Consider the following 27,911-nt stretch of genomic DNA (forward strand, 5'->3'; position numbering starts at 1 on the left):
GCTCCAGAATTCCTCTGTGGAGATCGGAGAACCTTCCAGAAGGACAACCATCTCGGCAGTACTCCACCAATCAGGCCTTTATGGTACAGTGGCCAGACAGAAGTCACTCCCCAGTAAAATGCACATGACAGCCTGCTTGGAGTTTGCGAAAAGGCACCTAAAGACTCTTAGACCATGAGAAACAAGATTCTCTGGTCTGATGAAACCAAGATTGAACTCTTTGGCCTGAATGCAAAGCGTCACATCTGGAGGAAACCTGGCACCATCCCTACAGTGAAGCATGGTAGTGGCAGCTTCATGCGATGGGGATGTTTTTCAGGGACTGGGAGACTAGTCAGGATTGAGGGAAAGATGAACAGAGCAAAGTATAGAGAGATCCTTGATTTAAAACAAAAGTGCTCCAGAGTGCTCTGGGATGAAGGTTCACCTTCCAACAGGAGAACGACAATAAGCCCACAGCCAAGACCGTGCAGGAGTGGCTTCGGGACAAGTCTCTGAATGTCCTTGAGTGGCCCAGCTAGAACCCAGACTTGAACCCAATCTAACATCTCTGGAGAGACCTGAAAATAGCTGTGCAGCGAGGCTCAACATCCAACCTGACAGTGCTTGAGAGGATCTGCAGAGGAAAATGGGAGATACTCCCCAAAGACAGGTGTGTCAAGCTTGTAGCGCGATACCCAAGAAGACTCGAGGCTGCAATCACTGCCAAAGGTGATTCAACAAAGTACTGAGTAAAGGGTCTGAATACTTATGTAAATATGATACTTCAGTTTTATTTGATATAAAATGTGGAAAAGGGGGTCTGAATACTTTCCAAATGCACTGTATTTAGTCAAAATCTCACGAGCCGCCAGGTCTGGTTACAGACTAATAGAGATGTATAGAGGGGACCATTTCCACTAGACAGGAAAACCCGCTATGGGCTTTGCCATCACAAAAGGGATCAATGGCAAAGATCAGAGGTGCGCCCTCTATACAATTCTATGGACAGCAGCTGTCATGACATTTCTCCAAACAGCCTCTCAGCTCGCATAAGAACTAACTGAGGAAACAAGTTGAGATCGGATCATGGAAACACGCCCGGGTAGAGATCTGAAAGTAACGCAGGCATCATTTGATAAATTAACTAACATTGCCCAATTTGAAAACGCGTTACTTCACTCCGTTACTCATAAAAAGCAGTCTGATTACGTATAAAAGTAACAGGTTAAGGCATTACCCCAACACAGGTGATTGCTAAAACAGGACAACTGATAGGTACAGCATTGAGAGTAGTAGTTCATGGAAATGTAAAAAAAGTATGTCATACATTTAATCGTTCAACTCATTGTTAGTGATAATTCAGTCAATTTATCATGATATGGATTTTTGTCCATGTCGCCAAGCAACTGATATATTTTCCCCTCATTCTTTATAGACGGGTTGGCTGTTTAGCAACAAAACCGACACGTGAGCAACTAAATCAGGCAAAACAGCCCGGATTGGCTTAGATTAAATTGTTAACCGTCTCCAATGTTTATCGAAAACAAATACATTTGCACAATGAGCTAACTTACAGCAAACATATATCCGATTTTCATGTGCACAAACATATAGCTTTGTTCTACCAACATTTTTCTGCATAACTTCCTATTCTTCCCAACAGTAGAAATGACAAACATATACAGTAAGAATATTATATACGAATTATCTGCCCATGTAAATTCCCAATTCAGCCCGCATAGACGTTGCACATTACATACAAAACAGACAAGTGTAGAGAGCGAGAGCCTTGCTATTGGGAGGCGCCGCCATAGGCAGACCTGGCTCTCAAGACAGGCTGTGCAGACTGCCCACAAAATGGAGGTGGAAACTGTGCTGCACTTCCTACCCTCCTGCCAAATGTATGACCAGACATATTTCCCCTCAGATTACACAGACCCAAAGACTTAGAAAACAAATCCAATTTTGATAACTCTCAAATACCAGTGCGCAATCACAGCAGCAGGATTTGTGACCCGTTGTCACAAGAAAAGGCCTACCAGTGAACAAACACCATAGTAAATACAACCAATAAATATTTTTGTTTCCCTTTTGTACATTGTAACACTGTACATAGCCATAATATATCATTTGAAATGTATATTCTTGAAACTTTTGTAAGTGTATTGTTAACTGTTATCCAGTTCACTCGCTTTGGCAATGCCAATAAAGCCCTTTGAATTGAGAGCGCAAAGCACAATCACAAGATGGTGCCGCAAAGCAGGCTATTGGCAAAGTAGTTTGGGTTACACACCTCCATCACAGTCACGTCATTGTTATCAACGTTCCGCAGACGCCGCAGCCACATTGAGGTCTAAAAGTAGAACGGGAGCGAATGACTATTTTGCCCAGAGATGTAGTAGATTTCCCAAGTCCCTTGTGCTCAGGTCCAGGGCCCAGTGCTCAGGTCCAGGGCCCAGTGCTCAAGTCAGGTCACTGGGTCCACATGAACTCAGAACAAATTATTTACCCAGTCAGATATAGCATAGTGGCAAGTAGTCAAATTGTTTGCTATCCCTTTTTCTTTCTGTGCACACCAAAATCTTTTTGCATGTAGGCTACTGGTAATTTTAACAGGGTCACGTTCCACTGAAAAAAGTATGAACATTGTAGATTGAAATTCAATGTATCAAATTTCATTTATCACATGCACTGAATAACGCTGGTGTAGACGTAACAGTAAAATACTAGCTTACAAACCATTCCCAAAGATGCAGAGTTTAAAAAAAAGAATAGTAACTAAACAAGGAATAAAATACACAAGAATAGAGCTATATACACAAGGAGTATCAGGTCAATGTACAGAGATCAGAGGTATTAGACATAGATATGTACATTAAGGCAGGGTAGGCATCAGGATAGATAGATAGGATAAAAAAAACAGTAGCAGCAGCAAATGAGTGTAAAAGTATGTATGTTTGTGTTGTGTCGGTGTGAGAATGACCGCGTGAGATGGTTTGGGTACCATTAATTGACTATTTAGTAGTCTGGCTATTTAGCAGTCTTATGGCTAGAAGCGGGGTAGAAGCAGTCTCGGAGCCTATTGGTCCAAGAGACAATGCCCTGATACGGTTTGCCGGACAGTAGCAGAGTGAACAGTCTATGGCTTGGGTGACTGGAGTCTTTGGGAATTTTTCAGGCCTTTCTCTGACACCGCCTGATATATACACTGACCAAAAAATATAAATTCAACATGTAAAAGCACTGGTCCCATGTTTCATGATCTGAAATAAAATATCCCAGAAATGTTCCTTACACACAAAAAGCTTCTCTCAAATTGTGCACAAATTTGTTTTCATTTAACCAGCATGATCATGACACAGGTGCATATTGTACTTGGGACAACAAAAGGCCACGTTAAAATGTGAAGTTGTCACATAACACAAAGAGGTCTCAAGTTGAGGGAGTGTGCAATTGGCATGCTGATTGCAGGAATGTCCACCAGAATTGTTGCCAGAGAATTCTCAACCATACGCCGCCTCCAATGTCATTTTAGAGAATTTGGCATTACGTCCAACCAGACTCACATCAGCAGACCTTGTGTAATCATGCCAGACCAGGACCTCCACATCCAGCTTCGTCACCTGTGGGATCGTCTGAGACCAGCCACCCTGACAGCTGATGAAACTGAGAACAATTTTTGTCTGTAATAAACACCTTTTGTGAGGAAAAACTCATTGACTGGCTGATCTTGGCTCCCCAGTGGGTCGGCCTATGCCCTTCCAGGCCCATCCATGGCTGCGCCCTTCTAGTCATGTGAAATCCATAGATTAGGCCTAATGAATTTCTATCAATTAACGGATTTCCTTATAGGAACTGTAAAACTCCATTTTAAAAAAATTGTTGAAATCATTGCGTTTATATTTTTGTTCAGTATAGATGTCCTGGATGGCAGCGAGCTCAGCCCCAGTGATGTGTTGGGCTGTTCGCGCCACCCTTTATAGCACTTTGCGGTCAAGGGCAGTACAATTGCCACACCAAGCGGTGAGGCAGCCATTCAAGGTGCTCTCGATGGTGCAGCTGTAGAACTTTGAGGATCTGAGTGCCCATACCAAATCTTTCCAGCATCCTGAGGGGGGGGAAGAGGCGCTGCAGTTCACGCTTCACGACTGCGGGTGTGTGGACTAGAGGTCGACCGATTAATCGGAATGGCCGAGTTTTCATAACAATCGGAAATCGGTATTTCGGGTGACGATTTGCCAATTTTTAAAATGCCTTTTTATACCTTTTTTAACGAGGCAAGTCAGTTAAGAACACATTCTTATTTTCAATGACGGCCTAGGAACGGTGGGTTAACTGCCTCGTTCAGGGGCAGAACGACAGATTTTTACCTTGTCAGCTCGGGGGATCCAATCTTGCAACCTTACAGTTAACTAGTCCAACGCAATAACGACCTGCCTCTCTCTCGTTGCCTTCTCCAAGGAGACTGCCTGTTACGCGAATGCAGTAAGCCAAGGTAAGTTGCTAGCTAGCCTTAAACTTATCTTATAAAAAAAACTATCAATCATAATCACTAGTTAACTACACATGGTTGATGATATTACTAGATATTATCTAGCGTGTCCTGCATTGCATCTAATCTGACTGAGCATACACGTAGGCAGAAGCAGGCGCGTAAACGTTCATTCAAACAGCACTTTTGTGCGTTTTGCCAGCAGCTCTTCGTTGTGCGTCAAGCATTGCGCTGTTTATGACTTCAAGCCTATCAACTCCCGAGATGAGGCTGGTGTAACCGAAGTGAAATGGCTAGCTAGTTAGTGCGCGCTAATAGTGTCTCAAACGTCACTCGCTCTGAGCCTTCTAGTAGTTGTTCCCCTTGCTCTGCATGGGTAACGCTGCTTCGATGGTGGCTGTTGTCGTTGTGTTGCTGGTTCGAGCCCAGGGAGGAGCGAGGAGAGGGACGGAAGCTATACTGTTACACTGGCAATACTAAAGTGCCTATAAGAACATCCAATAGTCAAAGGTTAATGAAATACAAATGGTATAGAGGGAAATAGTCCTATAATAACTACAACCTAAAACTTCTTACCTGGGAATATTGAAGACTCATGTTAAAAGGAACCACCAGCTTTCATATTTTCTCATGTTCTGAGCAAGGAACTGAAACGTTAGCTTTCTTACAAGGCACATATTGCACTTTTACTTTCTTCTCCAACACTTTGTTTTTGCATTATTTAAACCAAATTGAACATGTTTCATTATTTACTTGAGGCTAAATAGATTTTATTGATGTATTATATTAAGTTAAAATAAGTGTTCATTCAGTATTGTTGTAATTGTCATTACAAATAAATAATTAAAAATAGTCTGATTAATCGGTATCGGCTTTTTTTGGTCCTCCAATAATCGGTATCGGCGTTGAAAAATCACAATCGGTCGATCTCTAGTGTGGACCATGTTAAGTCCTTAGCGATATGAACGCCAAGATCTCAACCCACTTCACAACAGCTCCGTTGATGTGGATGGGGGCATGCTCTCCCCTTTCTCCTATAGTCCACAATCAGCTCATTGGTCTTACTGACGTTGAGGGAGAGGTTTTTGTCCTGGCACCACACTGCTAAGCCGGACTTCCTCCCTGTAGGCTGACTTGTCTCCGTCAGTGATCAGGCCCGACCACCGTTATATCTTCAGCAAACTTGATAGTGTTGGAGTCGTGCACGACCACGCAGTTGTTGGTGAACAGGAAGTACAGGAGGGGACGAAGCACACACCCCTGAGGGGCCCCGTGCTACGGGTCAGCCTGGCGGAGGTGTTGTTGCCTACCCTCACCACCTGGGGCCGATACGTCAGGAAGTCCAAGATCCAGTTGCAGAGGGAGGGACTAGTCCCAGGGTGGGAGGGCTGAGCGAGACTACAAATTCAAAGATGGCCTACTCTTCTATAGCCTACTCAAGGGAGAGAAAAACACACCTAGACCGTTTTATTATTAATGTGTTTTTTTGGGCTTGTGTTTCTCAACCAGGCAAAGGGTAGCTACTTAAAAAAGGCAGGTTAGTGAAGGTGAAGTGATCGCTCCAAAAACTCTTTCCCAGTCCACTTAGTAAACTGAAATAATTTTTTTTGTCAGTTATAGTCTCGTCAATTGCCACTGAAAAATAGTTGTTTGACAAATATTTCAGTCACCATTTGCTGCCAAAATTAACACTAGTAGAAAAACCTTTTTGCTAGCCATCAGACCACGCGTATAATTTGTGATGTACAATAGGCTTACCTCGTCATAAATTGAGTAGCACATTTCAGACAATGCGTCTTACAGTGTATAACTCAATCAAGGTGTTACATAGAAAGCCAGCATTCTTCCTAGCGTCATTCTTAGCTCAGGCAGTAGGAAGCTCTCTCATCCATTTATATGCAGATGATACGGTCTTATACGCAGCTGGCCCATCCCTGGATTTTGTGTTAAATGCTCTACAACAAAGCTTTCTTAGTGTCCAACTAGCTTTCTCTACCCTTAATTTTGTTCTGAACACTTCCAAAACAAAGGTCATGTGTTTTGGTAAATAAGAATTTTCTTAACTGACTTTCCTAGTTAAATAAAGGTTAAATAAAATAAATACAAAAAATAAAATGATTCTTACCATTATTAGAAGAATGCTACATTTCCACATTCTAAGTGGGTAGAATGTGGCCGATACAGACATGACTTGATAAACACATCTTCAATAGAACACCTAGACCTAATTGGTGTGTAAATGTAAGCATGTGTAACTCTCCTCAAAATAAATGTCAATATGACGCAAACACTACGAACAGAATAGAGAAGCTACGTCTCAGATCTCAAGGTGTGAATTTGTGACACACAATATCTACGGTTTTGATAATGGACCAACTGAATAGTTTGACTACCAAAGAATTGCTTTTCTATTGGACTGGTGGAAGGCCTTTGTTCTGTTAACATTGCACAACCAACCCTGCCCCACACCCTTGTCATACCAGCCCTTCAGGGATAGAATTGTGCTTGCGACACCAGAATAGTGGGTTAGATTCCAATGTATGCATGAATGACAAAGTTGCTTTGGATAAAAGTGTCTGCTAAATGACATGTACCAGGATTGACATAAAAGGTTGCCCTATTGCCTAAGGCAAGTGAACTCTGAACGGTGACTCAAGTTGAGCCTCCTCTTAGGTTGCCATATTGAGCAGGTGAAACCAAAACTGTAAAAATAATTCCAATAGCCTAACTGATCTTTCTGGTTCCCTCCCCCCCATTGTTTAAGTGAAAGACAGACAATTTATGGCAGTCCGGCAATTTGAGCCTGCTCTGATAATTATTTTTTGCTGATAACTAAAATGATTTATTCTATCAGGTCTTTGATTCCTCCCCTGTGTCAGTAAAGGGCAGCTAGTATGGCATGTGAATTAACTATTTACATTCTCAGGCAATTGATCATAATCGTCAGGCAAAAAAATAAGACTCCTGACTTGCCTGATGGGCAAGTGCCTTTCAGACCTTAATGTCAAGCCATGGACACATTCTGATCTTTAAAAAAATACATTTGTGAAAGGAACGATGAAGTAACATTCAACTGGAACACCCAGTGAGACATATTTAGAAGAGAAAAAACATTAAATTGATGACAGTTCCTTAACACACGTACCATTCCGATAGGCCTAGCTACATCCTTAATAGGGACGACTACTAGTCTATACAACACAGTACCACCAATCCATACAGTAGTCATCTACCTGGGCTCTAAGGCCTACTACTGTAATTACTCTTTATGGTGAATCTCAGATTCCTTCTTCATTCCAATTCAAATGCAATAACACACAAACCATTCCAATAGGCCTAGGTCTAAAAAATCATACTATGACCCAGCACCTAGTCTATCTGCCTGGATTGGGCTCAGGCCTTACACTACTTACTCTTCATGGCGAATGTCGCTGATGGTCCTGTCTAGGGAGATCATGTCACTGGCCACCATGTTGAAGCCAAATTCCTTAATGCTGGCCTGGGCGGCCTCGTGGTACTCCGCTCCCAGGACGAATGGCTTCGCCCCCTCCCCAGGCCCATCCTGCACCCCGTGGGGCTCCGGCTCCTTAAGCTCAAAGTTCCCCAGGGTCCCCTTCCTTAGGACGGGTGCCGAGTAGACATTGGTGTGGGGCTTGAAGGTGACATACTGTTTCTGGATGACATTCTGCTGGTTCTGAGCACCGCCGGCTGGTTTGCCAGGAACCAGCTTGTCGTCTCCTCTGTTCTTCTGTCGGATGGAGTCCAGGTCCACCTCGACCCCTTCCACATGGGGCCAGGGGACCACGGGTTTGAACTGGTCAGCAATGTCATTCTTAGGCAAGAGGTTAGGGGCATCGCCCTCCTGCATAGAATCAGAGAGAGATTAGCTAGGCCTATTGCTTTTCCAAGGCCTAAAATGGAGGTTGTGATAGATTATCAAGCAAGTTTGGCTGACAGCGGTAGCTACTAGCTTTTACAAGGCGTAAAAGGGTTAAACAGATGATGCTCTTAATCTAGGTTTGCAGGATCAGCAAAGGTCTTAATCTGCCCTACTTGACAGCTCAATTGGCTAACTAGTCCCCCAGCAATTAGCTTAAAGTCGAATTCCTTCACTGGCCACATTACGGTATGCACATGCGTTTATGTTCATGAGGTTCACAATAAACATCGCTAGGAACATTGCATAGCTAACCAATATAAATTACACGGCATTGTTTGTTTTAACACAGTATCACTTATCCGACAAAGACAATTACAGCTTCGGTGCGAGTCTTGACAGGTGTGAGTTTAGCTTCAGGGATGCATTAACGTAGATGGCTAGCTTTCCAGGCATTCGTTTTGCCAGCTGGCTACGTGTCATTTCAACAACGTTTTACAAGCTTGGTGGTGTCTTTTCATACAATGATAGCTATTGTCGAATTCGTGAGCAACAGGAGACAATTTTAACGAGAGACAGCTACCAGACTAAAGCCTTCCGGGTATGTTTGATATTGTCGTCAAAGCAAGCGGACATTCCGGAATGAGTGGGGTTCAATGCAGGAACGCTAGCTAGTTAACATTAGCTGTCTGGTTAACTAGTTAACGTTAGATACCAAAATGTATAAGCAAATGGTAGTCAGCAAGACTGTCATCAAGTCCCAATGACATTTTTGCACTCTAACGTTACAGTGGCTAGCTAAAATAGACCCAAACGCTAACAATCTCCATGACAACGACTCAGACTTGCTTGCTAGCTGACGTTAGCGACTTTAGCAACATGGTTAGGGAACGTTAGCCAGAATTACATGCCAAAAATTGTATAGGATGCATAGCTACAACAAAACACATGAAACATATAAAATGAACGTTTGACCAATAGAAAGCTGGTTGTAATTGAATACTTACCCGTTTAGCAAAGGGATTTTCGTCGTGCTCTATCGGCGAAAGGGAAGACCAAAGCACCACAAGCCCTAAGAATGTGGCAATAACTATTACACTACGAAGAATAAATCCAACTCTTAACCTCATTTTGAAAATAAGACCATCTACGAGGTGCTAGCTAACCTCGTTACTTCGTGGCACCCCTGCCTGCCAAAGCCAGTTTGAATCCCAAATTGAGCCAACCGTGCGCCTCTCCTGATTTGAATCCCTCTCGTCCGCATGTAACGTTATCTGCGCTCTCTGTCTGTCTGTCACACCGCCCTACTGCGAGCAAAAGTTGTAATATAAGCAGTGGCGACCCGTCATTCAGGGCAGGTGGGGGGGCTCTTTTGAGCTTCATTTTTGTTGTTGAGGGGGGCTTTCCTGTTTTGCATGTTATTTGGCATTAATACTTGTCACATATCAGTTGAAAACAAAGTAAAAAAAATCTAAATATATCATTAGAGTTAATAAAGCTGCATACAAACATGGTCTCTTTTTTTGTTTTCTTGACTAAGACAGCTCCAAAATGCAGGTGTTTCAGCCTAGCTCAGTGCTTTCTGTGGTGGGGCAAGCCAGCAGAAAATACGGAGCGTTGCTCAGTGTTCTGTTACACATGGGGCCACTACGTCCCCGCCAAGTCTAAGGGCAGAGCTAGAAAATTCAAGCTCCTTGGGTGCTGCCACAGAGTTACATTAGAAGTGCCCATCCAAGAAGGCTGAAGGTCACTGGCCACAGATAAAATTACGTCAAATCACATTATCTACAGTATCTTTGTTTGGACTGATCATGTCAACATCATACTTTCAAAATCTTAGCTATAAGTCATCATCATGAATCAAGTCGGCAATCTACTGGCAAGTCCTTTTTAATACTTGTCATAAGAAGATAAATAATTAAGAGAAAATATAGGTAAAATGTATCGGTGCTCATTGCCCATTGGACATGAACATTACACAACAAGCTGGAAATCGCAAATTCAACATTGAGTGGTTTGGAAGGAATCAGTCGCTAACTGCAAGCATTGCAAAGCAATCATTAGCCTGCTATTTAGTGGAGTGGCTGTGTGGTCCCAAGTCTAAGATTAAGGGTCATGCTGTCAATGAAGCTTGATTTGTGCCGCACAGAAAACAACATCTGACTTTAGTGAGTTCAAGACAATTGGGGACTCGGGGAAAAACGAGCTACAACTGGGAAAATACATTTAGAACTTTCAACCAACTCGGAATTGTACATTTGGAACTCGGACCTCTTTCTAGAGCTATGACTGAAGATCACTGACGTCATCCTGATTCTACCCCCCCCCCCCCCCCCAAGTTCCCAGTTGTCTTGAAAGCACCATAAATCCAGAGAATGCCAGACTTTGAAGACAAAGTTTGATGACAAAATTTGCCCACAAAAGACCGATGCGCCACCTTCCTGTTCAAGTGAGCACAGCAAGGTGAGTCCAGAAATGTCTTGTATGTGGCTGAATAAACTATGTAATATGCCAGGGAGATATGTATACTGTAGCTAAGAAAGTAATACTAAGTGTTGTGTAGTAAGCTGTTAGTAGCCCATTTGCCTCACCTTAATAATTTGATCTATTTTCACCTCTTAATTTCACCTACTGATCTGACTTGGTGGTGAACATGTAGCCTATAACCTGTTTTTGAGAAATGAAATATTGAATATTGTAAGAGCTTTCATTGTCTGCTTATATGCCCCCTTTATTTATCCTACAGTTCTGACTTGGTGTACAGGGAGAACACTTTAAGAATGGCCCATGTTCTGAATTCTGTTGCTGTACATTGCAAAAGTGCTAAACAAATAGATATATTGACTACGTGCGCCCTAGCTCGCTCATTAATGTCTTAATCAAAATTACGGATGGCCTCTTATCCGCTTGTCATCCTCTTATGCCATAGTTGGTACATCTCAATTGTCAGTAGAAACCACATTAGTTTAAACAAGTCAGCCATATCAGCTATGTTTTTTTTAAAGGCAGTAAATGAGGCTGAATGAACTGTTTCGCTGCCAGACAAGGCTCTGCTGATAGACAGGTGTAGCAGTGGTAAGGTGTTGAGACTGCTGTTGGGACTGCTGTTTGTCACCATTATAGTGTAATTCATGTATTTTGTGTGTGCTGTGTTGTGTAGTGGCTTTGCTGGCATGCATCCCACTTTTTTTTTTTTTTGCCCCACTAATATTCACATGCTAAAATCAACACTGAATGTAAGACATGCCTATTATTTCTAGAACGATGCAATCTTATAGAAATTGGAACGCAGGTTGAAAAGGTAGACGGACACACGGATGTGGAGCAATCAAAACCAGGAAGCCACAGGCTTGTTTGATTAGCGGTTTGTATTTTCATAACTATAAAACATTGCCACATTTCGGTAGGCTATTACCCCAGATACAAGTCTTTGCTATTACAGATAGGTCCTTGATATCCAGGATCCTGGGCCGTCCCAATGATTACATCACCCCATTGAAGATAACATTTCAATGGTTAAGTTCAGGGTTGGGGTTGTTTGGTAAGGGTTGTGGTTATGGTTTAAGGTAGGATTGCACTAACCATTACAGATTGTTCCATCATGCACGGAACCAACCAGGGGCAACATAACTGAACATGTTGTGAATGTCAACCTCACTGATATGTCACCTAGCTTACCGTCACCATGTTTTGAATAGTGCTGCCTTTTGAAAAATGTTTTTTTTTTGGTAGCTCTGGGGCCTAATGCTTGTTTCAAATATTGACAAGAATTGTGTATTTCAGTCATATACTGCAAGTGATTTTTCATTTTACGCACAACATAACATGCATTCATTTGAGATGTGAAACCTTTCAAAAGCATACCTCTGCTGCTCTGCTGCTTACATATCCTGGAGGTGTCAAACTTTGTTGACTCAAGTTCCAGAGATAGAGATAGGTGGAAGCTGCTGAGGGCAGAATGGCTCATAATAATGGCTGGAACAGAGCAAATGGAATGGCATCAATGGGCTCCCGAGTGGCGCTGTGGTCTAAGGCACTGTCTCTCAGTTCTAGAAGCATCACTACAGACCCTGGTTTGATCCTGGGTTTGATTGGGAGTCCCATAGGGCGGCGCACAATTGTCCCTGCATCGTCCAGTTTAGGGTTTGGTCGGGGTAGGCCGTCATTGTAAATAAGAATTTGTTCTTACCTGGCTTGCCTATTTAAAAACTTTAAAAAAAAATCAAAACACATGGAAACCATTGATTTATTTGATACCATTCCACTAATTCTGCTCCAGCCATTACCACAAGCCTGGTTCTGACCCATGCTCCTACTTTTTTTTTAAGGTATCTGACCAACAGATGCATATCTGTATTCCCAGTCATGTGAAATCCATAGATTAGGGCCTAACAAATGTACTTGAATTGAATGATTTCCTTATATGAACTGTAACTCAGTTTATATAACTGTAAATCATTGAATGTTGAGTTTATATTTTTGTTCAGTATACAATACTCTTACATACTCTCACATCTGCTCCTGCAACGCCCTCACACTGCTCATCCTGTGTCTCCTTGACCTGCCGCCACTCCCCCAGTACCCTCTCCCCCTCCCTCTCTCTCTCTGTGTGTGTGTGTGGGCGGAGACAGGTGTGCTGGAGTCAGAGCAGATCCCCACCAGCTGCAACCTGTTCCATAATCAAGACCTCTACAAATAGTCAGCCCAGCCACTTCCACAGTGCCAGATTGTAATCTCTGCTCAGTCAGTCTATGCTTCTAGCCATTTGTTACTATTAGAGCCAGTTATCCTGTTATGCCTGTTTTCCTTGCCTGATGCTGTTTTCCTCTCTGCTACAGTTCCACCCGCTCTGGTCCCTGTCTCCAGTTCCACGTCTCGTCATCCAGCTACTCCATCCTGGATTCCCCTCCGGACCTGCTTACCCTGTCCCAACCCCTCTCGCTCCAGCCTCAGCCTCCTCACCTGGTTTCCTGAAACCCACCCGAGCTTCCCCTGGCATGCACTCCATCTTCCCCCTGTGTTTCAATAAATACATTGGTTACTTCATCCCAATCTCCTCGCCTGGGTCTGCTCTTGGGTTCCACTCAGCGTAACACATATGGCATGAGAGGATGCTAAATGTTAAAATCTATTTTTATTCTACTGCCATATACCCCTGTTCGTATTCTTATCTTTTATTATTGTTATTGTTGCTGCATTTTCGAAGAAGGACCCTAGAATTAAGCATTTCGTTGGACAACGTATACCATGAGTATCCCGTACGTACAACTTAAAACTAGAGGGGATTGAAATTATATTAATACCTTACATTTATTGAAAATGTGCATCTGAAAATACTTTACTGATTGCATTATTAATACCAACCATGGAATATACCCTTTTTGCCAATGTTTGCAACGCTTAATAGCAATAACCAATATCAGAGATGGGTAACTGATTGGGGTGAGGGCCCCAAAAAATGGAAGTCATGGGGCGCAGTGAGTTTACAGCAAAGTAAGTTTAAAGTTCATTTTCTGCAATTCTGCACATTTTGATATGGAGCATAGAGAACATATTTGGTGTTTTAAAGCAAGTTTGTAATTCTACACATCTTGCCATAGGCAGAGAAATTAGCATTTTTACAGCTTATTTCCTGCATTTCTACACATTTTGCCATAGGGTGGAGGAAAATGTTTGTGGTTTTTAATATTATAACTGATGAACAACAGGGCCCCACCCCGGTTGGTAATTTGGCCGTGCTTACTACAAGGTTAGATAGCTGTCTGCTAGACTAATTTACCACTCTAAAAACATTTAGCTGACAATTGAGTGACGGCTGAGGCACAACCAAATCTCGAAATTACACCTTGTGTATTCTATTATTCTTACTCTCAACAAGAGGGAGGCCATGAGTTGCCCACCCCTGCTCTATATTAACATAATGTGTGTTCCAGACAGCATTGAGGTGACTTCTTGACATTCCACAACAGCCTCTTACAAAGAAGCAAAACTTTTTTCATAAAATAAAGTGGGATAGTGACGCGAGGCATGATTTGAGAGAACGTAGAATAACTGCTCATTTACAGAGTATCTTATCACTTTCTAACTTTTGGCAAGGTCTCCGTATCAAGAGCAAGATATGTAATATCTAAATTATAGCCTGTTTTTATATCAGTTTTGCAGCAAAAATAGTAGAATGACTAGAGAAGCTGCAGTGGTGAATACATGGACACAGCTGACCTCTCATGTCCATTTATGGTAACTACAGAACAAATGACTAAAGCTGACTGATTGAATTCAAAACAATTATGAATACCTTCAATAGATTAGAATGATAAAAAAGGAATTAAGACCCTGGTTAAAGGTGAGTAAATGGAACTTAATTCCATTTGATGCATTTTTCTCTACTCGTATTCTGACCTTGAACTAATGCTGCATTCGTAACCAAGTCGGAATTGGGAATTTACCACATACGACTGGGAAAAATACACTTTAATGCCAACTGGTAATTAATTACTAGTGGGAAACTCGTCTATCATTCTGCGTTCCCACTTCTCCCACATGCTGACTTCTGATGTCACCTACTAAGTCTGACAGCACAACTGATTGGCAAACGTACTGCAACTTGAGAAATCATAGACTGAACTGATTAAAAATAAGAAGAAACTATACTATAACACAAAGATAAATTATATAAATAATGATAGTAAAAAGCTTTGGAGCACATTATATGAAATTTTGGGCAAAAAGGCAAACAGCTCCATCATTCATTGAATCAGATGGCTCATTCATCACAAAACCCACTGATATTGCCAACTACTTTAATGATTTTGTCAATGGCAAGATTAGAAAACATAGGCATGACATGCCAGCAACAAATGCCGACACTACACATCCTAGTATAATTGACCAAATTATGAAAGACAAGGATTGTAATTTGTTATTCCGTAAAGTAAGTGTGGAAAAGGTGAAAATAGTATTGTTGTCTATCAACAATGACAAGCCACCGAGGTCTGACAACTTGGATGGAAAATTACTGAGGATAATAGCGGACGATATCGCCAATCCTATTTGCCATATCTTCAATTTAAGCCTACTAGAAAGTGTGTGTCCCCAGGCTTGGAGGGAAGCAAAAGTCATTCCGCTACCTCAGAATAGTAAAGCCCCCTTTACTGGTTCAAATAGCCGACCAATCAGCCTGTTACCTACCCTTAGTAAACTTTTTGGAATAATTGTGTTTGATCAGATACAATGCTATGTTACAGTAAACAAATTGTTAAACTTTCAGCACGCATATAGGGAAGGACATTCAACAAGCACAGCACTCACACATATGACTGATGATTGGCTGTGTAGTGAGGTGCGTACTGGCGGTAGAGAAGTCAGAAGCAGGGGAGCGGAAACTGATTTACCACGGTGTCGTGTAATCAACATAAACCACCGTCAACAGAACAATACATGAAATGGGTCAAACAAAACCCGGTAATCACCAGCATACCGTGCACAAGCACTACAAGAAACAATTACGGACAAGGACATGGGGGGAGAACAGAGGGTTAAATACACAACATGTAATTGATGGAATTAGAACCAGATGTGATGGAACACAAAAGACAAAACCAATGGAAAATTAAAAGTGGATCGGCGAAGGCTAGAAGGTCGGTGACGTCGACTGCCGAACGCCGCCCGAACAAGGAGAGGGACCAACTTTGGCGGAAGTCGTGACAGGCTGAGAGAAATTGATGATAAAAATATTGTGGGGGCTGTTTTGCTAGACGTCAGTGGGGCTTTTGACATTACCAATCATAGTCTGCTGCTGGAAAAACGTATGTGTTATGGCTTTACACCCCTGCGACATAGTGGATAAAGAGTTACCTTTCTAACAGACCACAGAGGGTGTTCTTTAATGGAAGCCTCTCCAACATCATCCAGGTAGAATCCAGAATTCCCCAGGGCAATCTTTACTAACGACATGCCACTGGCTTTGAATAAATCCAGTGTGTCTATGTACAGTATGTGAATGACTCAACACTATGCAAGTAAGCTACAGTTAGTTAGTTTCAGAATGGGTGGCACGGAATAAGTTAGTCCTAAATATTTCAAAAACACCATACCATTGTATTTGGGACAAATCATTCACTAAACCCTAAACCTCAACTAAATCTTGTAATGAATCATGTGGAAATTGAGCAAGTTGAAGTGACTAAACTGCTTGGAGTACCCTGGATTGTAAACTGTCATGGTCAAAACATGTTGATATATCAGTAGCTAAGATGGAGGGGGAATGTCCATAATAAAGTGCTGCTCTGCCTTCTTAACAACACTGTCAACAAGGAAGGTCCTACAGGCCCTAGTTTTGTCTCATCTGGACTAATGTTCAGTCGTGTGGTCGGGTGCAACAAAGAGGGACTTTGGCTCAGAACAGGGCAGCACGGCTGGCCCTTACATGTACATGGAGAGCTAACATTAATGATATGCACGTACAACTCTCATGGCTTAAAGTGGAGGAGAGATTGACTTCTTCACTACTTGTTTTTGTAAGAAGTGTTGACAAGCTGAATGCAGCTTGGACACCCATGCATACCCCACACGACATGCCACCAGAGGTTTCTTCACAATCCCCAAGTCCAGAACAGACTATGGGAGGTGCACAGTACTACATAGACCCATAACTATATGGAACTCTATTCCATATCAGGTAACTGATGCAGATCTAAAAAAAATAGATAAAAATACACCTTATGGAACAGCGGGGACTGTGAAGAGACACACACACAGGTACAGACACACGTATACACACACAAACGCTACCACACGCACTCTACACATGTAATATTGTTGTATGGTGGTATTATACCTTGTGTATTGTAGATATGTAGTGGTGTAATAATGTTATATGACGTACTGTTTTATATGTAATGTAAGAACCTTAATGTGTTGGGACTCCAGAAAGAGTAGCAAAGGATCCCTAATAAATACAAATACCTACTCAGGAAATTACCCTGATAACAGCATTTTCGGCAGTTAAATGCAACAACAAAACATTATTTATAAAAAGCAATCTATTAATATGTTTTTTGAACACTATCATTTTGTTTATAAGCATGATAGCTGTGCTTCTAGTGTGTGCAGCTTGTTTGTCGTTAGCCAATCAGTGTTTCTCAACGAGTTCAAAGCACGTGACTGCATCCAACTGGTATTTATGACTCCCACTTGGTTACAAACTCAGCATTAAGCATGGGGAAACGCATGTGCCAGCCAAGTATTTGTTTGGGGTGGAGATCACAGAAATGGAGGTGTGTCTACAGATACACGTATTCTGACTTCGACTTAATTCCCTCATAATTCCTCCAGTTTTACTCGCGAATAAACCACGAATAAGGTCGAGCGAACCTATCGGTTCCAAGTGTAAAACATCTACTTCCCCGTTTCCGATAAAAAATAACACCATTCTCCATGCACTATAATCTATAAATTGATCGGAGCTGTTGATAATAGGTCATCTGCATGGAGAAGGGGATTGTAAATAATAATAGCAATTGTTTTATAAGATTTTTCCTTCTGATCACTGGAGATGAATGTGATACCAGTCATGGAAGCAAACTATAAAGCATATAAATAAATTATAATTAGATGAACTCATAAGTCATATCCAGTGGTGACCCGTCATTCAGGGCTGGGGGGGCTAGCCCCCACCTGTTTTGAGACCCACATTTTTACCAACCCCCCAAAATGTAAATGAACCCTTCCTGGGAGATTTGGAGAGACCTACTCAGTCAGTCACTCGATAATATATTAATACTCTCGCAAACTGTTGATTCTATTCGATAAGATAGATTCAAATTGTATGTTAAACATCGCAGCGTAGTTGAAAGATATATGGCGTGTAGAAATCCGAAGAGGGTGGGTGGCCAGCAGAGATAGGAGGGATGGGCTGAGGGGAATCAAGGGTTGGAATATAGAACTGGAGATGAGTGGGAGTAAAGTTACTGATTGAGGGGTGGGGACTTATAATATATTTTTAAAAAGCATATCAGCATGACATGCATTGATGACGCGGCAAAGCCTTGCCTAACGACAGTCGTGCCAAATTAACCTTTAAGAAAGAAGATACCTATTCAGTTGTACAACTGAAATGTGTCTTCCACATTTAACCCAACTCCTCTGAATCAGAGAGGCGCCCTGGGGGGCTGGCTTAATCCACATCATTGGCACCCGGGGATCAGTAGGTTAACTGCCTTGCTCAGGGGCAGAATGACAGATTTTAACACCTTGTCAGCTCAGGGATTCGATCCACCAACCATACGGTTGGTTGCTGGCCAAATGCTCTAACCGCTAGGCTACCTCCCGGCACTCTCAAATGTTTTAGTTGTATGCCCGACGCCTTTGACTGTTTTTGACTATTTCTATCATGTTAAATATGACTATTAATATAAATATTATTAATATGATTAATTATTATTAATATCACTATCAGCATCGACTGTCAGAAATAACCACACATATTTAACTGCCAACGTATCATTGTTTTGTTTACCTTCATTTGCTTTGTCTGTAAAGGCTGCCACGTCCGTGTGGTTGTTGCTGAGGATCACTAGTAATAGTTGATCGTATTTCATGTAAAACAAAACAAAAATGAACGTGTAGGCAAATTAAATCATTATGGAGCGCAGACCAAGCTGTAAGTTTGTAACAGTTTGAACCATCATCACACAATTCCATTCAAGTGCGGGCAATAGGCTAGGGTATACTATTGTACACTATTCTCCCTATTATTATTCTTTCTACACTACCTTGGGTTGATGAACTGAATGTGGCAAATTTCAGAATGAATGAAACCACTGAATGAATGAAACCCTATTTTTCAATGAACCTTTAGTATTCATGAAAACGTCCTTAAACATACAGTACATATTGTGAAACAACTGTTTTGAAATCTATGCACGAGTTCTCAAACGGAGATAAATATGCATATGTTTTGATGGCTATCTTTCATTGATCTCCATTCTGAAAGCATTCTCCATAAGGCTACATTATAATATTGTGCAGATCAAAATCAAATGAAAAGTACACAGCATTTAAAGGACACCCCCAGAGGAAGTTTCCGCCACTAGTTCGATATAATTTCCTGTCCTAGAGATAAACATCAACAAATGGGGCACTGAAAACTTCGCCACAGATGGAAACCACTGGACTATCTTTGACTTTGCCATCTATTGTTATCTCCAAAGTTTTGACACTGTCCATAAATTGCGGCTGCGAATCCGCCATATAAATAGTTGAAGAATAAGATAAAAGATCCGAAAATATTGAACAATGTTTTTCTATATTGAACAAAAATATTAACGCAACATGCAACAATTTCAACGATTTTTCCGAGTTACAGTTCATAGAAGGAAATCCATCAATTGAAAATAAATTCATTAGGCCCTAATCTATGGATTTCACATGACTGGGTCGCAGCCATGAGTGGTTCTCGGAGGGCATAGCCCCACCCACTTGGGAGCCAGGCCCAGCCAATCAGAATGAGTTTTTACCCCAAAAAGGGCTTTATTACAGACATAAATACCACTCCGCCCAGAAGATCCAGCAGGGCAAGAAGACAGATGTGGAGGTCTTAGGCTGGCATGGTTACAAGTGGTCTGCGGTTGTGAGGCCGGTTGGATGTACTGCCAAATTCTCTAAAACAACGTTGGAGGTGGCTTATGTTGAGAAATGTACATTCAATTCTCTGGCAACAGCTCTGGTGGACATCCCTGCAGTCAGCATGCCAATTGCACACTCCCTCACAACTTGAGACATCTGTGGCATTGTGTTGTGTGGAAAAACAGCACATTTCAGAGTGGCCTTTTCTTGTCCCCAGCACAAGGTGCACCTGTGTAATGATCATGCTGTTTAATCAGCTTCTTGATATGTGGTAGAGCAAAGCCAAGTCAGACGGTGCGCATGGTTCTCACAGGGGAAGTGAAATGATAGGCTACACATAACTTTAAATTCCTTGAATAAACATTTTGCGGGTGCCTTTTCATAATCTGGATAGACACGTTTCTAGCTAATGTTACACCAATCAAAGCAGTAGAGCATGTAGTGAAGCAAAACTTTAGTGGACAAAATCATTAATCTTGGGGCGACGGGGGGAGTAGGTTTGTAAAACGCTATCATATGACGCAATTATACCATTTATAATATACTGTATATATTTTAATACTGACCGGATTTTTTGTTTTTTTATCGGTGAAAATGTACAAATTATCCAATGGATTATGATAATTTTCTAGTACGAAAATGAGGTGCAAAAAAAACATTTAATTTGCTCCTACTTTAATTTGCTCCATGGCTGAGGCGGCCAAGTGGAACAAAGGCTGTCATCTCAGTGGCGAAGAGGAATAACATTGCAGCTGTTTCTGATTAATAAACAATGCCATGCTGGTGGGTGGTAACATTCAAATAAAACCCAGCGCTGAAACGAAACGTAGGCTGAAAATAATCTGTATGTCATATCATAAGAAAAGACTGCATTCACATGGATTTGCACAAAGTGGGCAGGTTGGATGTGTCACTTCAAGCCCAAATATATCATACTTTGACTAAAACGATGACTTACTGAATTAAATCGTTGTGCAACACCGTGGGTAAGCTCTGGCCATCATCTTTCAGCTTGAAAAAGTGGATTTCTACTGGTGTGGGCGAATCAAGGGATTGATTAAGATGAACAAACAGAACAACTCCCTGATCAAATTGGTAGGCCACCCAGTGGGTGTGTTTTCTGGAACTTTATCAAAATGTATACATTGTGCACAAGGGAGCCACACCCGCAAACCTTGTTACGCACGTGTATAGGGTAAGTCTGAATAACGCATACTAAGAAGTGCTTAAATCAAAATGTGTAAAAAAGGCATACATTTCCTAAGGCTGAATCGTCCCATTAGTGCACATGTAGACGAGTTACGAAAACTCTTCAAAAGTGGGCACACAATCATCACTTTTGAATGAGCACCCACATGCATAATCATAAGTCCATGGGCATCTTCTTGGCTTCTATCTACATGTAATATCATTGTGAGATGTGTCATCATATAAATGCTCACACGCCATACAATTGCAATATTTAATGTACTTTTTTCAAATTTTATTCATGTTTACTACATCATTTTCATTGGCTGAACTTCACAACTTCAAATCGTACAATCACGGGGACCAGAAATCTGAAAAACCCATTCAAGTATACACTTAATAAATTATTGTTCTTAAAAAAAAAGACTAAATAAATTAATACAAAATAAATACTAATTAAATAATCATGGAAAATAAATAGCCTTACAAAAATGAGCAATTAACGTCATGAGCCTCCGATATAGTACAAATCCACCATGCGATCTTGAGAGAGTGACAGTTGGAACATTCCTTTTTCAACCTGAAACAAACAAATACAGTCTACTAGACCTGCTGTGTTTGACCTTTGACCCATAGAGGACCTAGAGGACAGTGTTCTGGAGGTTTCTGTGTCCTCGACCAGCAAGGTGCCCCTGTGTGGCGGCTTAGCTTGGGTCTAGTCTAGTCTGGTTAGTTCTCTGAGAATAGGCGACCTTGAACGTCCCATCAGCCCATTGGGCAGAACCAGGCAGAATCCCAGAATCTCTTTCAGCCAGGAAGGAGTCTTTATCCTCCATTTTGGATCTGATCCCATCGGGCAGAGGATCCGCAGACAGAACAGAAACATAGCCCCAGCCCCAGCCCCCCCACCCCCTTCTTTTCCACTTTGTAGCCCCCACGTTGATGAGCTGGGGGGTCTGGGAGACAGGACCGCTAGCTAACTGGCTGGCCACTTGCTGCTACAATGCACACGTTTGTTTAGTTTTTTTGTCGTGGGGGTTGGCGCCTGGTTCCTAGGAGCTGGCAGCCGCAGCGCTGTTGAATTTGTCCAGGACGGTGGCGTTGACTCTCTGGAACAGCCACTGCTGCGTCTCCGACCCAGGGTCGCATTTATTCATGAAAATCCTCTTATCACCGGGACTGCAGTCCATGCAACCGCTGCTCACCAGGTGGTACAGCAATTTATCCTGTATGTGTTGGCCCAGAGAGCGAGAGAGAGCGTGTGAGAGAGACACAGAGCGCGAAAGAAAAAGCATGAGGTAGAGATAGAGAGCGAGAGCGAGAGGAGAGAGAGAGAGAGCAGGAGGCACAGAGAGAAGAGAGGGAGGAAAATAAGGACTGAGATAAATTATTCAAATAAAGTAGAGACAGGTAAGCCTGTCTCCGGCAGGCAGGCTGCTGTTTAATCCTGCTCTCTCATCTCCCACTCCCTTCAAACAGATTACAGACGGGGAGCTGAGCATCTGACTGCAACAAGGTATTTCCTACCTCCGTTGGGGGAGGAGTGAGGGGTCTGAATTTGGGAGGTAAACTAGGCTGAGAAATATGAGTTCAACACACAAGAGTTTTTAAACCCAGAGTTCCAACGGACCATGACATTCCTTTTCTGAATGTTTATTCTTTGGGTTCATCCTCCCTCGCGTGACAGAAAGGGAAAAGGAACACACTCAGCTGCAAACGAAAGAGGAATTGAAGGAAGTACGAATCGTTGAAAACTGACAACACAAATTAAAAATACGTCCCTGGCTTCCAATAAAAGATTATCTATGGTGATTGCGAACTATTAAATATAGCCAGTGATGGATTCAAACTGAAAAGGGATTCTGTGGGGAGGGATAACGTTGTGGAGAAAGATGAGGTGGAGAACGCCTCAGAGGTACTTGGCAGTCATTTTGTTCTGGTATCATGCGTCCGCCTTCCTGATTTTACAGTGTTCACACAGCCTCAAGCCCCCCTCAGCCCTTTAATAAGCAGCTACTGCATCTGTGTAGCCTGAGCTCAAGACCTAACTGTGTTGTCTTGCCACAGTAATGGAGGTGGCAAACAGATCTGGGACTCACGCTAGCATCTATGCACCTCGAGTCATTCTAGGCAGAACCTTAAGAGAGATGGGACTGTAATGACATTCTGATTTTGCGCTGAGTAAACATGAATCTCTCCTCCCTAAACGATGTGGAGGAAATAGGAGTGGTGCGATGATAAAATAAGTCCCCTATTACTTTCCTCGACCTGGAACGCAGCAGAAAAAACACGGTGTACATCTTTTCTATTTGATGACTTTGATATTGTGTTGTGACTGAATACATCAGGCCTACTTTCCTTTACTACAGTGTTTACGTGGCTACGTATGGACATTTCCCTGGTGTGTAGGACTGCTATCAACGCAATTGAGTTAGATTGCCTTGCTGTGGCAGTGGAATAACCACACAACTTATGTGTTTTAGCTACCGTCCTGTGGCTGTGGTAGTAATCTGAATGATGAGGTGTTTGATGTGGTGTTATAACAGTAATCATACCAGGCTTTCTGTTGATGATTGATTATTTATTGATAATTTACGTTCCACATGGGATTTAAAGCCAAAACAGAAGTAAAGTAGGTGCCATACAGATAGAATTAAATAGAACACGATTATATTGTGTTTAAAGTTACCTTCCTATAGCTCCAGTGCTGGTTGCCCTTCATGCCGTGGCAGTCGTACAGTGTGACAGGGGAACTCTGGGAGATGGAGTCAAAGCAGAACTTCCTGGTGTGGAGAGGATCCCCTGGCCTGATGTCCTCTCTCCAGCCAAATGTAAATATCTGAATACAAACAAGTACACAGGCACAACATGGTATCCAAGTTCCGTTATGAGATTCACAGTATGACTACCCTAAATGTCATTTTAGAGGCGGATGAACATGAGGACAAGAATGCGGTGATGATCTGTTCAGATTTAACAGTAAACAGCAGGAACATTAGTTGCATATGAAGCAATCACCGGCTACAGTACCCTAAACTTGTTTTGTATTAAAGGAAAATGCCACCCAAACATGATATTTTGGTATTTGTTTCATTAGTCCATTGTTGATATACTACTAATATGTTTTTCATGTCAGCAATCAAGTTTTCAACATATATAACTTTCAAAAATACATAAATAATGCCAGTATGATGCAAAATTATAATAAGTGCATCATACCAGCTGTATTGCTGTATTTTGAAAGTTGTATATCTTGATTGCTGAAAGGCAAAAACATTTTGGGACTCTATCATGGGTGGAATTTTCCTTTTAGTGTAGTTCGGTGTATTTCGTATGTTATGGTTCTTTTGCGAGACTAAGTGTTGTGATGGCTGTTGTGCAGACAGCACATGTTGCAACTAATCCTTAATCAAACGATTGAAATTATAATCTTTAATCAAAGGATTTGCAGAGTACCTTCCCAAAAAGGTATTTCTTGCACGGGGCAATATGCAGTTCAAACAATAACATTTGCAAATTATATTCCTTAAGTGTCAATGGGTACATACAGTATAATTCATTTAAACGTCACAAAATGGATGTAGCAATTGCAGATTGCTGCTTTAATGGGGCTCCCTAATGGGGCTCCCTGACAAAATAAAACATACTCATGGAGCTCCCTAATGGGGCTCCCTGACAAAATAAAACATACTCATGGAGCTCCCTAATGGGGCTCCCTGACAAAATAAAACATACTCATGGATGGGTCACTCCTGACTGACTGACTGACTGACTGATTGATTAACAGGTCGGACTCATGGAGGGGCCATTCCTGACTAATACTGACTGACTGACTGACTGACTGATTAACAGGCCGGACTCATGGAGGGGCCATTCCTGACTAATACTGACTGACTGACTGACTGACTGACTGATTAACAGGCCGGACTCATGGAGGGGCCATTCCTGACTAATACTGACTGACTGACTGATTAACAGACCGGACTCATGGAGGGGCCATTCCTGACTAATACTGACTGACTGACTGACTGACTGATTAACAGACCGGACTCATGGAGGGGCCATTCCTGACTAATACTGACTGACTGACTGACTGATTAACAGACCGGACTCATGGAGGGGCCATTCCAGACTAACACTGACTGACTGACTGACTGAATGATTAACAGGCCGGTGATGTGCTATAGTATAGACCACAGCCCCACTATACAGTATAATATAGTATAGACTACACCATACTATACAGTATAGACTACACCTCACTATACAGTATTATATGGTATAGTCTACTCCCTACTATACAGTATAATATAGTATATATTACACCCTGCTATTAAGTATAATATAGTATAGACATCATACTATACAGTATAGACTACACCTTACTATACAGTATTATATGGTATAGTCTACTCCCTACTATTCAGTATAATATAGTATAGATTACACCCTACTTTACACGATAATCAAGCATTTCACTACACTCGCATTAACATCTGCTAACCATGTGTATGTGACAAATAAAATTGGATTTGATATAGTATAGACTACACTGTACCAAACAGTTTAATTTAGTATAGACTACACCCTAATATACAGTATAATATAGTATAGACTACACCCAGTATACAGTATAATAGGGTATAGACTAAACATACACCCTACTACACAGTATAATATAGTATGGACCACACCCTACTATACAGTATAATATAGACAACACTGTACCATACAGTATAGTATAGACTATACCCTACTATACAGTATAACATAGTATAGACTACACCACGCTATACAGTTTAATATATAGTATAACCTACACCCTACTATGCAGTATAACATAGTATAGACTACACCTACACCCTACTATACAGTATATTATAGTGTAGACTATACCCTGCTATACAGTATAATATAATAGGGTATAGTCTATTATATTACCCTACTATACAGTATAATATAGTATAGAACACACCCTACTATGCAGTATAACATAGTATAGACTACACCTACACCCTACTATACAGTATATTATAGTGTAGACTATACCCTGCTATACAGTATAATATAATAGGGTATAGTCTATTATATTACCCTACTATACAGTATAATATAGTATAGAACACACCCTACTATGCAGTATAACATAGTATAGACTACACCTACACCCTACTATACAGTATATTATAGTGTAGACTATACCCTGCTATACAGTATAATATAATAGGGTATAGTCTATTATATTACCCTACTATACAGTATAATATAGTATAGAACACACCCTACTATACAGTATAACATAGTATAGACTACACCTACACCCTACTATACAGTATATTATAGTGTAGACTACACCCTACTATACAGTATAACATAGTATAGAATACACCCTACTATACAGTATAACATAGTATAGACTACACCACGCTATACAGTTTAATATATAGTATAACCTACACCCTACTATGCAGTATAACATAGTATAGACTACACCTACACCCTATTATACAGTATATTATAGTGTAGACTACACCCTACTATACAGTATAATATAGTTTAGAATACACCCTACTATACAGGATAATGTAGTAGAGACGAACACCTACATCCTACTATACAGTACACGGCTCCGGTTGTACCTACCTGCTCGTGTGCCCAGGTGCGTTCAGCCCCCTCCTTCAGACAGGCGTCCAGTCGCAGCTCTGTCCCTGTGGGGCCGTGCTTGGAGTCTATACACAGACCTGATGCAGCGTTACGAATCTACAAGGACACAAAGAGAGAGAGGGCTCAGTTAAAACCAAACACACACACACACACTTTGAAGGCTCCCAAAAACAGCGAAAGGGAGGCTTCGGTGAAGACTTGCACGCCCGCCCACACACACACACACACAAACACACAATATACATCTATAGATGTAGAGACCACAGGATGAGATACTCTGTCTTCTCTCTAATGCTCAAAGCTCTGATCAATGGACTCCAGTGTAGAGTGGAATCCATGGCAACCTTCCAAACACACTGTACACAGTAACTTAGTACAAGCAGCCAACTATTTATACACAGTATGTGGTTTTAAGTAACAGCGTATGATCTGACATGGTATCAAAGCTCTCAGTTTGCTGACACGATCTACTCTCACCAGTGACTGTAAGAGATAAGCTAATTAGTTCCTGGAGCATCTTCCTCCCTCTAAATCGGAGTTAGTAGGCGCCCCCCTACTGTGAAAACTTAAAAGTTTCAGAGTTACTCGGCTCTCAAACACTGTGTCATTTGCCTAATTCTCTTTATAGCATTCAGGTGAGCTTGGCTCGTGTCACAGTATGGCTCAATAATGCATGAATCCAGTAGCACTGCATCTAAAGTAGCCTGGTCTCTGTCTGTCTCTGTGGTCCTCACTAACACATTCAGAGGAGAGAGAAAGGCGAGGGCAGAGGAGAGGAGAGAGGACAAAGGAGGAGAGAGGGGGAGAGTGAGTTAGAGTGTGTGAGAGATAGACAGAGAGAGAGGAATGGTTGGAGAGAGGAGGTCCTACAGGGTCAGAGTGAGACACTGTATTTGACAGGAAGGAGACCAGGGATGGAATACTCAGAGGTGTTTTGCACAGGGTTGACTCTCTTATAAAAGTTGTTACCCCTGCTCGCCCCTAGATGGGGCCAAAGACATTAACTAGGGCTGTAGCAAACAATGGTGATTGTTTGACTGTTAGTGTGGAGAATGTCTGACAACAACGCTATGGCTGGCTCTG

At 41.7% G+C, this 27,911-nt stretch overlaps 2 protein-coding genes across 6 annotated transcripts in view; both read right to left on the reverse strand.

The window, feature by feature from the left end:
- Positions 1-9,664, reverse strand: part of LOC110534498 (N-acetylgalactosaminyltransferase 7) — a 31,181-nt gene extending 21,517 nt beyond the window's left edge. For all 4 annotated transcript variants that reach the window (XR_016483895.1, XM_021619377.3, XM_021619376.3 and 1 more), the window contains exons 1-2: positions 9,359-9,664; positions 7,888-8,336 (exon numbers count right to left, since the gene is read on the reverse strand). Coding sequence is in view for 2 of the 4 variants with exons in the window: in XM_021619377.3 (XP_021475052.1) it covers positions 7,888-8,336; positions 9,359-9,481 (572 nt within the window). In the remaining 2 variants the exon portion in view is untranslated. The remainder of the gene's footprint in view (positions 1-7,887; positions 8,337-9,358) is intronic.
- Positions 9,665-21,427: 11,763 nt separating this feature from the next.
- The window catches only part of LOC110534499 (polypeptide N-acetylgalactosaminyltransferase-like 6), a 246,825-nt gene continuing 240,341 nt past the window's right edge, over positions 21,428-27,911 (reverse strand). For both annotated transcript variants that reach the window (XM_036933624.2, XM_090187599.1), the window contains 3 exons: positions 26,808-26,924; positions 23,854-24,003; positions 21,428-22,390 (listed from right to left, as the gene is read on the reverse strand). In XM_036933624.2, the coding sequence (XP_036789519.1) occupies positions 22,217-22,390; positions 23,854-24,003; positions 26,808-26,924 (441 nt within the window). In that variant the 3' untranslated portion in view covers positions 21,428-22,216. The remainder of the gene's footprint in view (positions 22,391-23,853; positions 24,004-26,807; positions 26,925-27,911) is intronic.

This window comes from Oncorhynchus mykiss, chromosome 10, assembly GCF_057628025.1.
Source record: "Oncorhynchus mykiss isolate SJ-2025 chromosome 10, ASM5762802v1, whole genome shotgun sequence".
Classification (NCBI taxonomy): domain Eukaryota; kingdom Metazoa; phylum Chordata; class Actinopteri; order Salmoniformes; family Salmonidae; genus Oncorhynchus; species Oncorhynchus mykiss.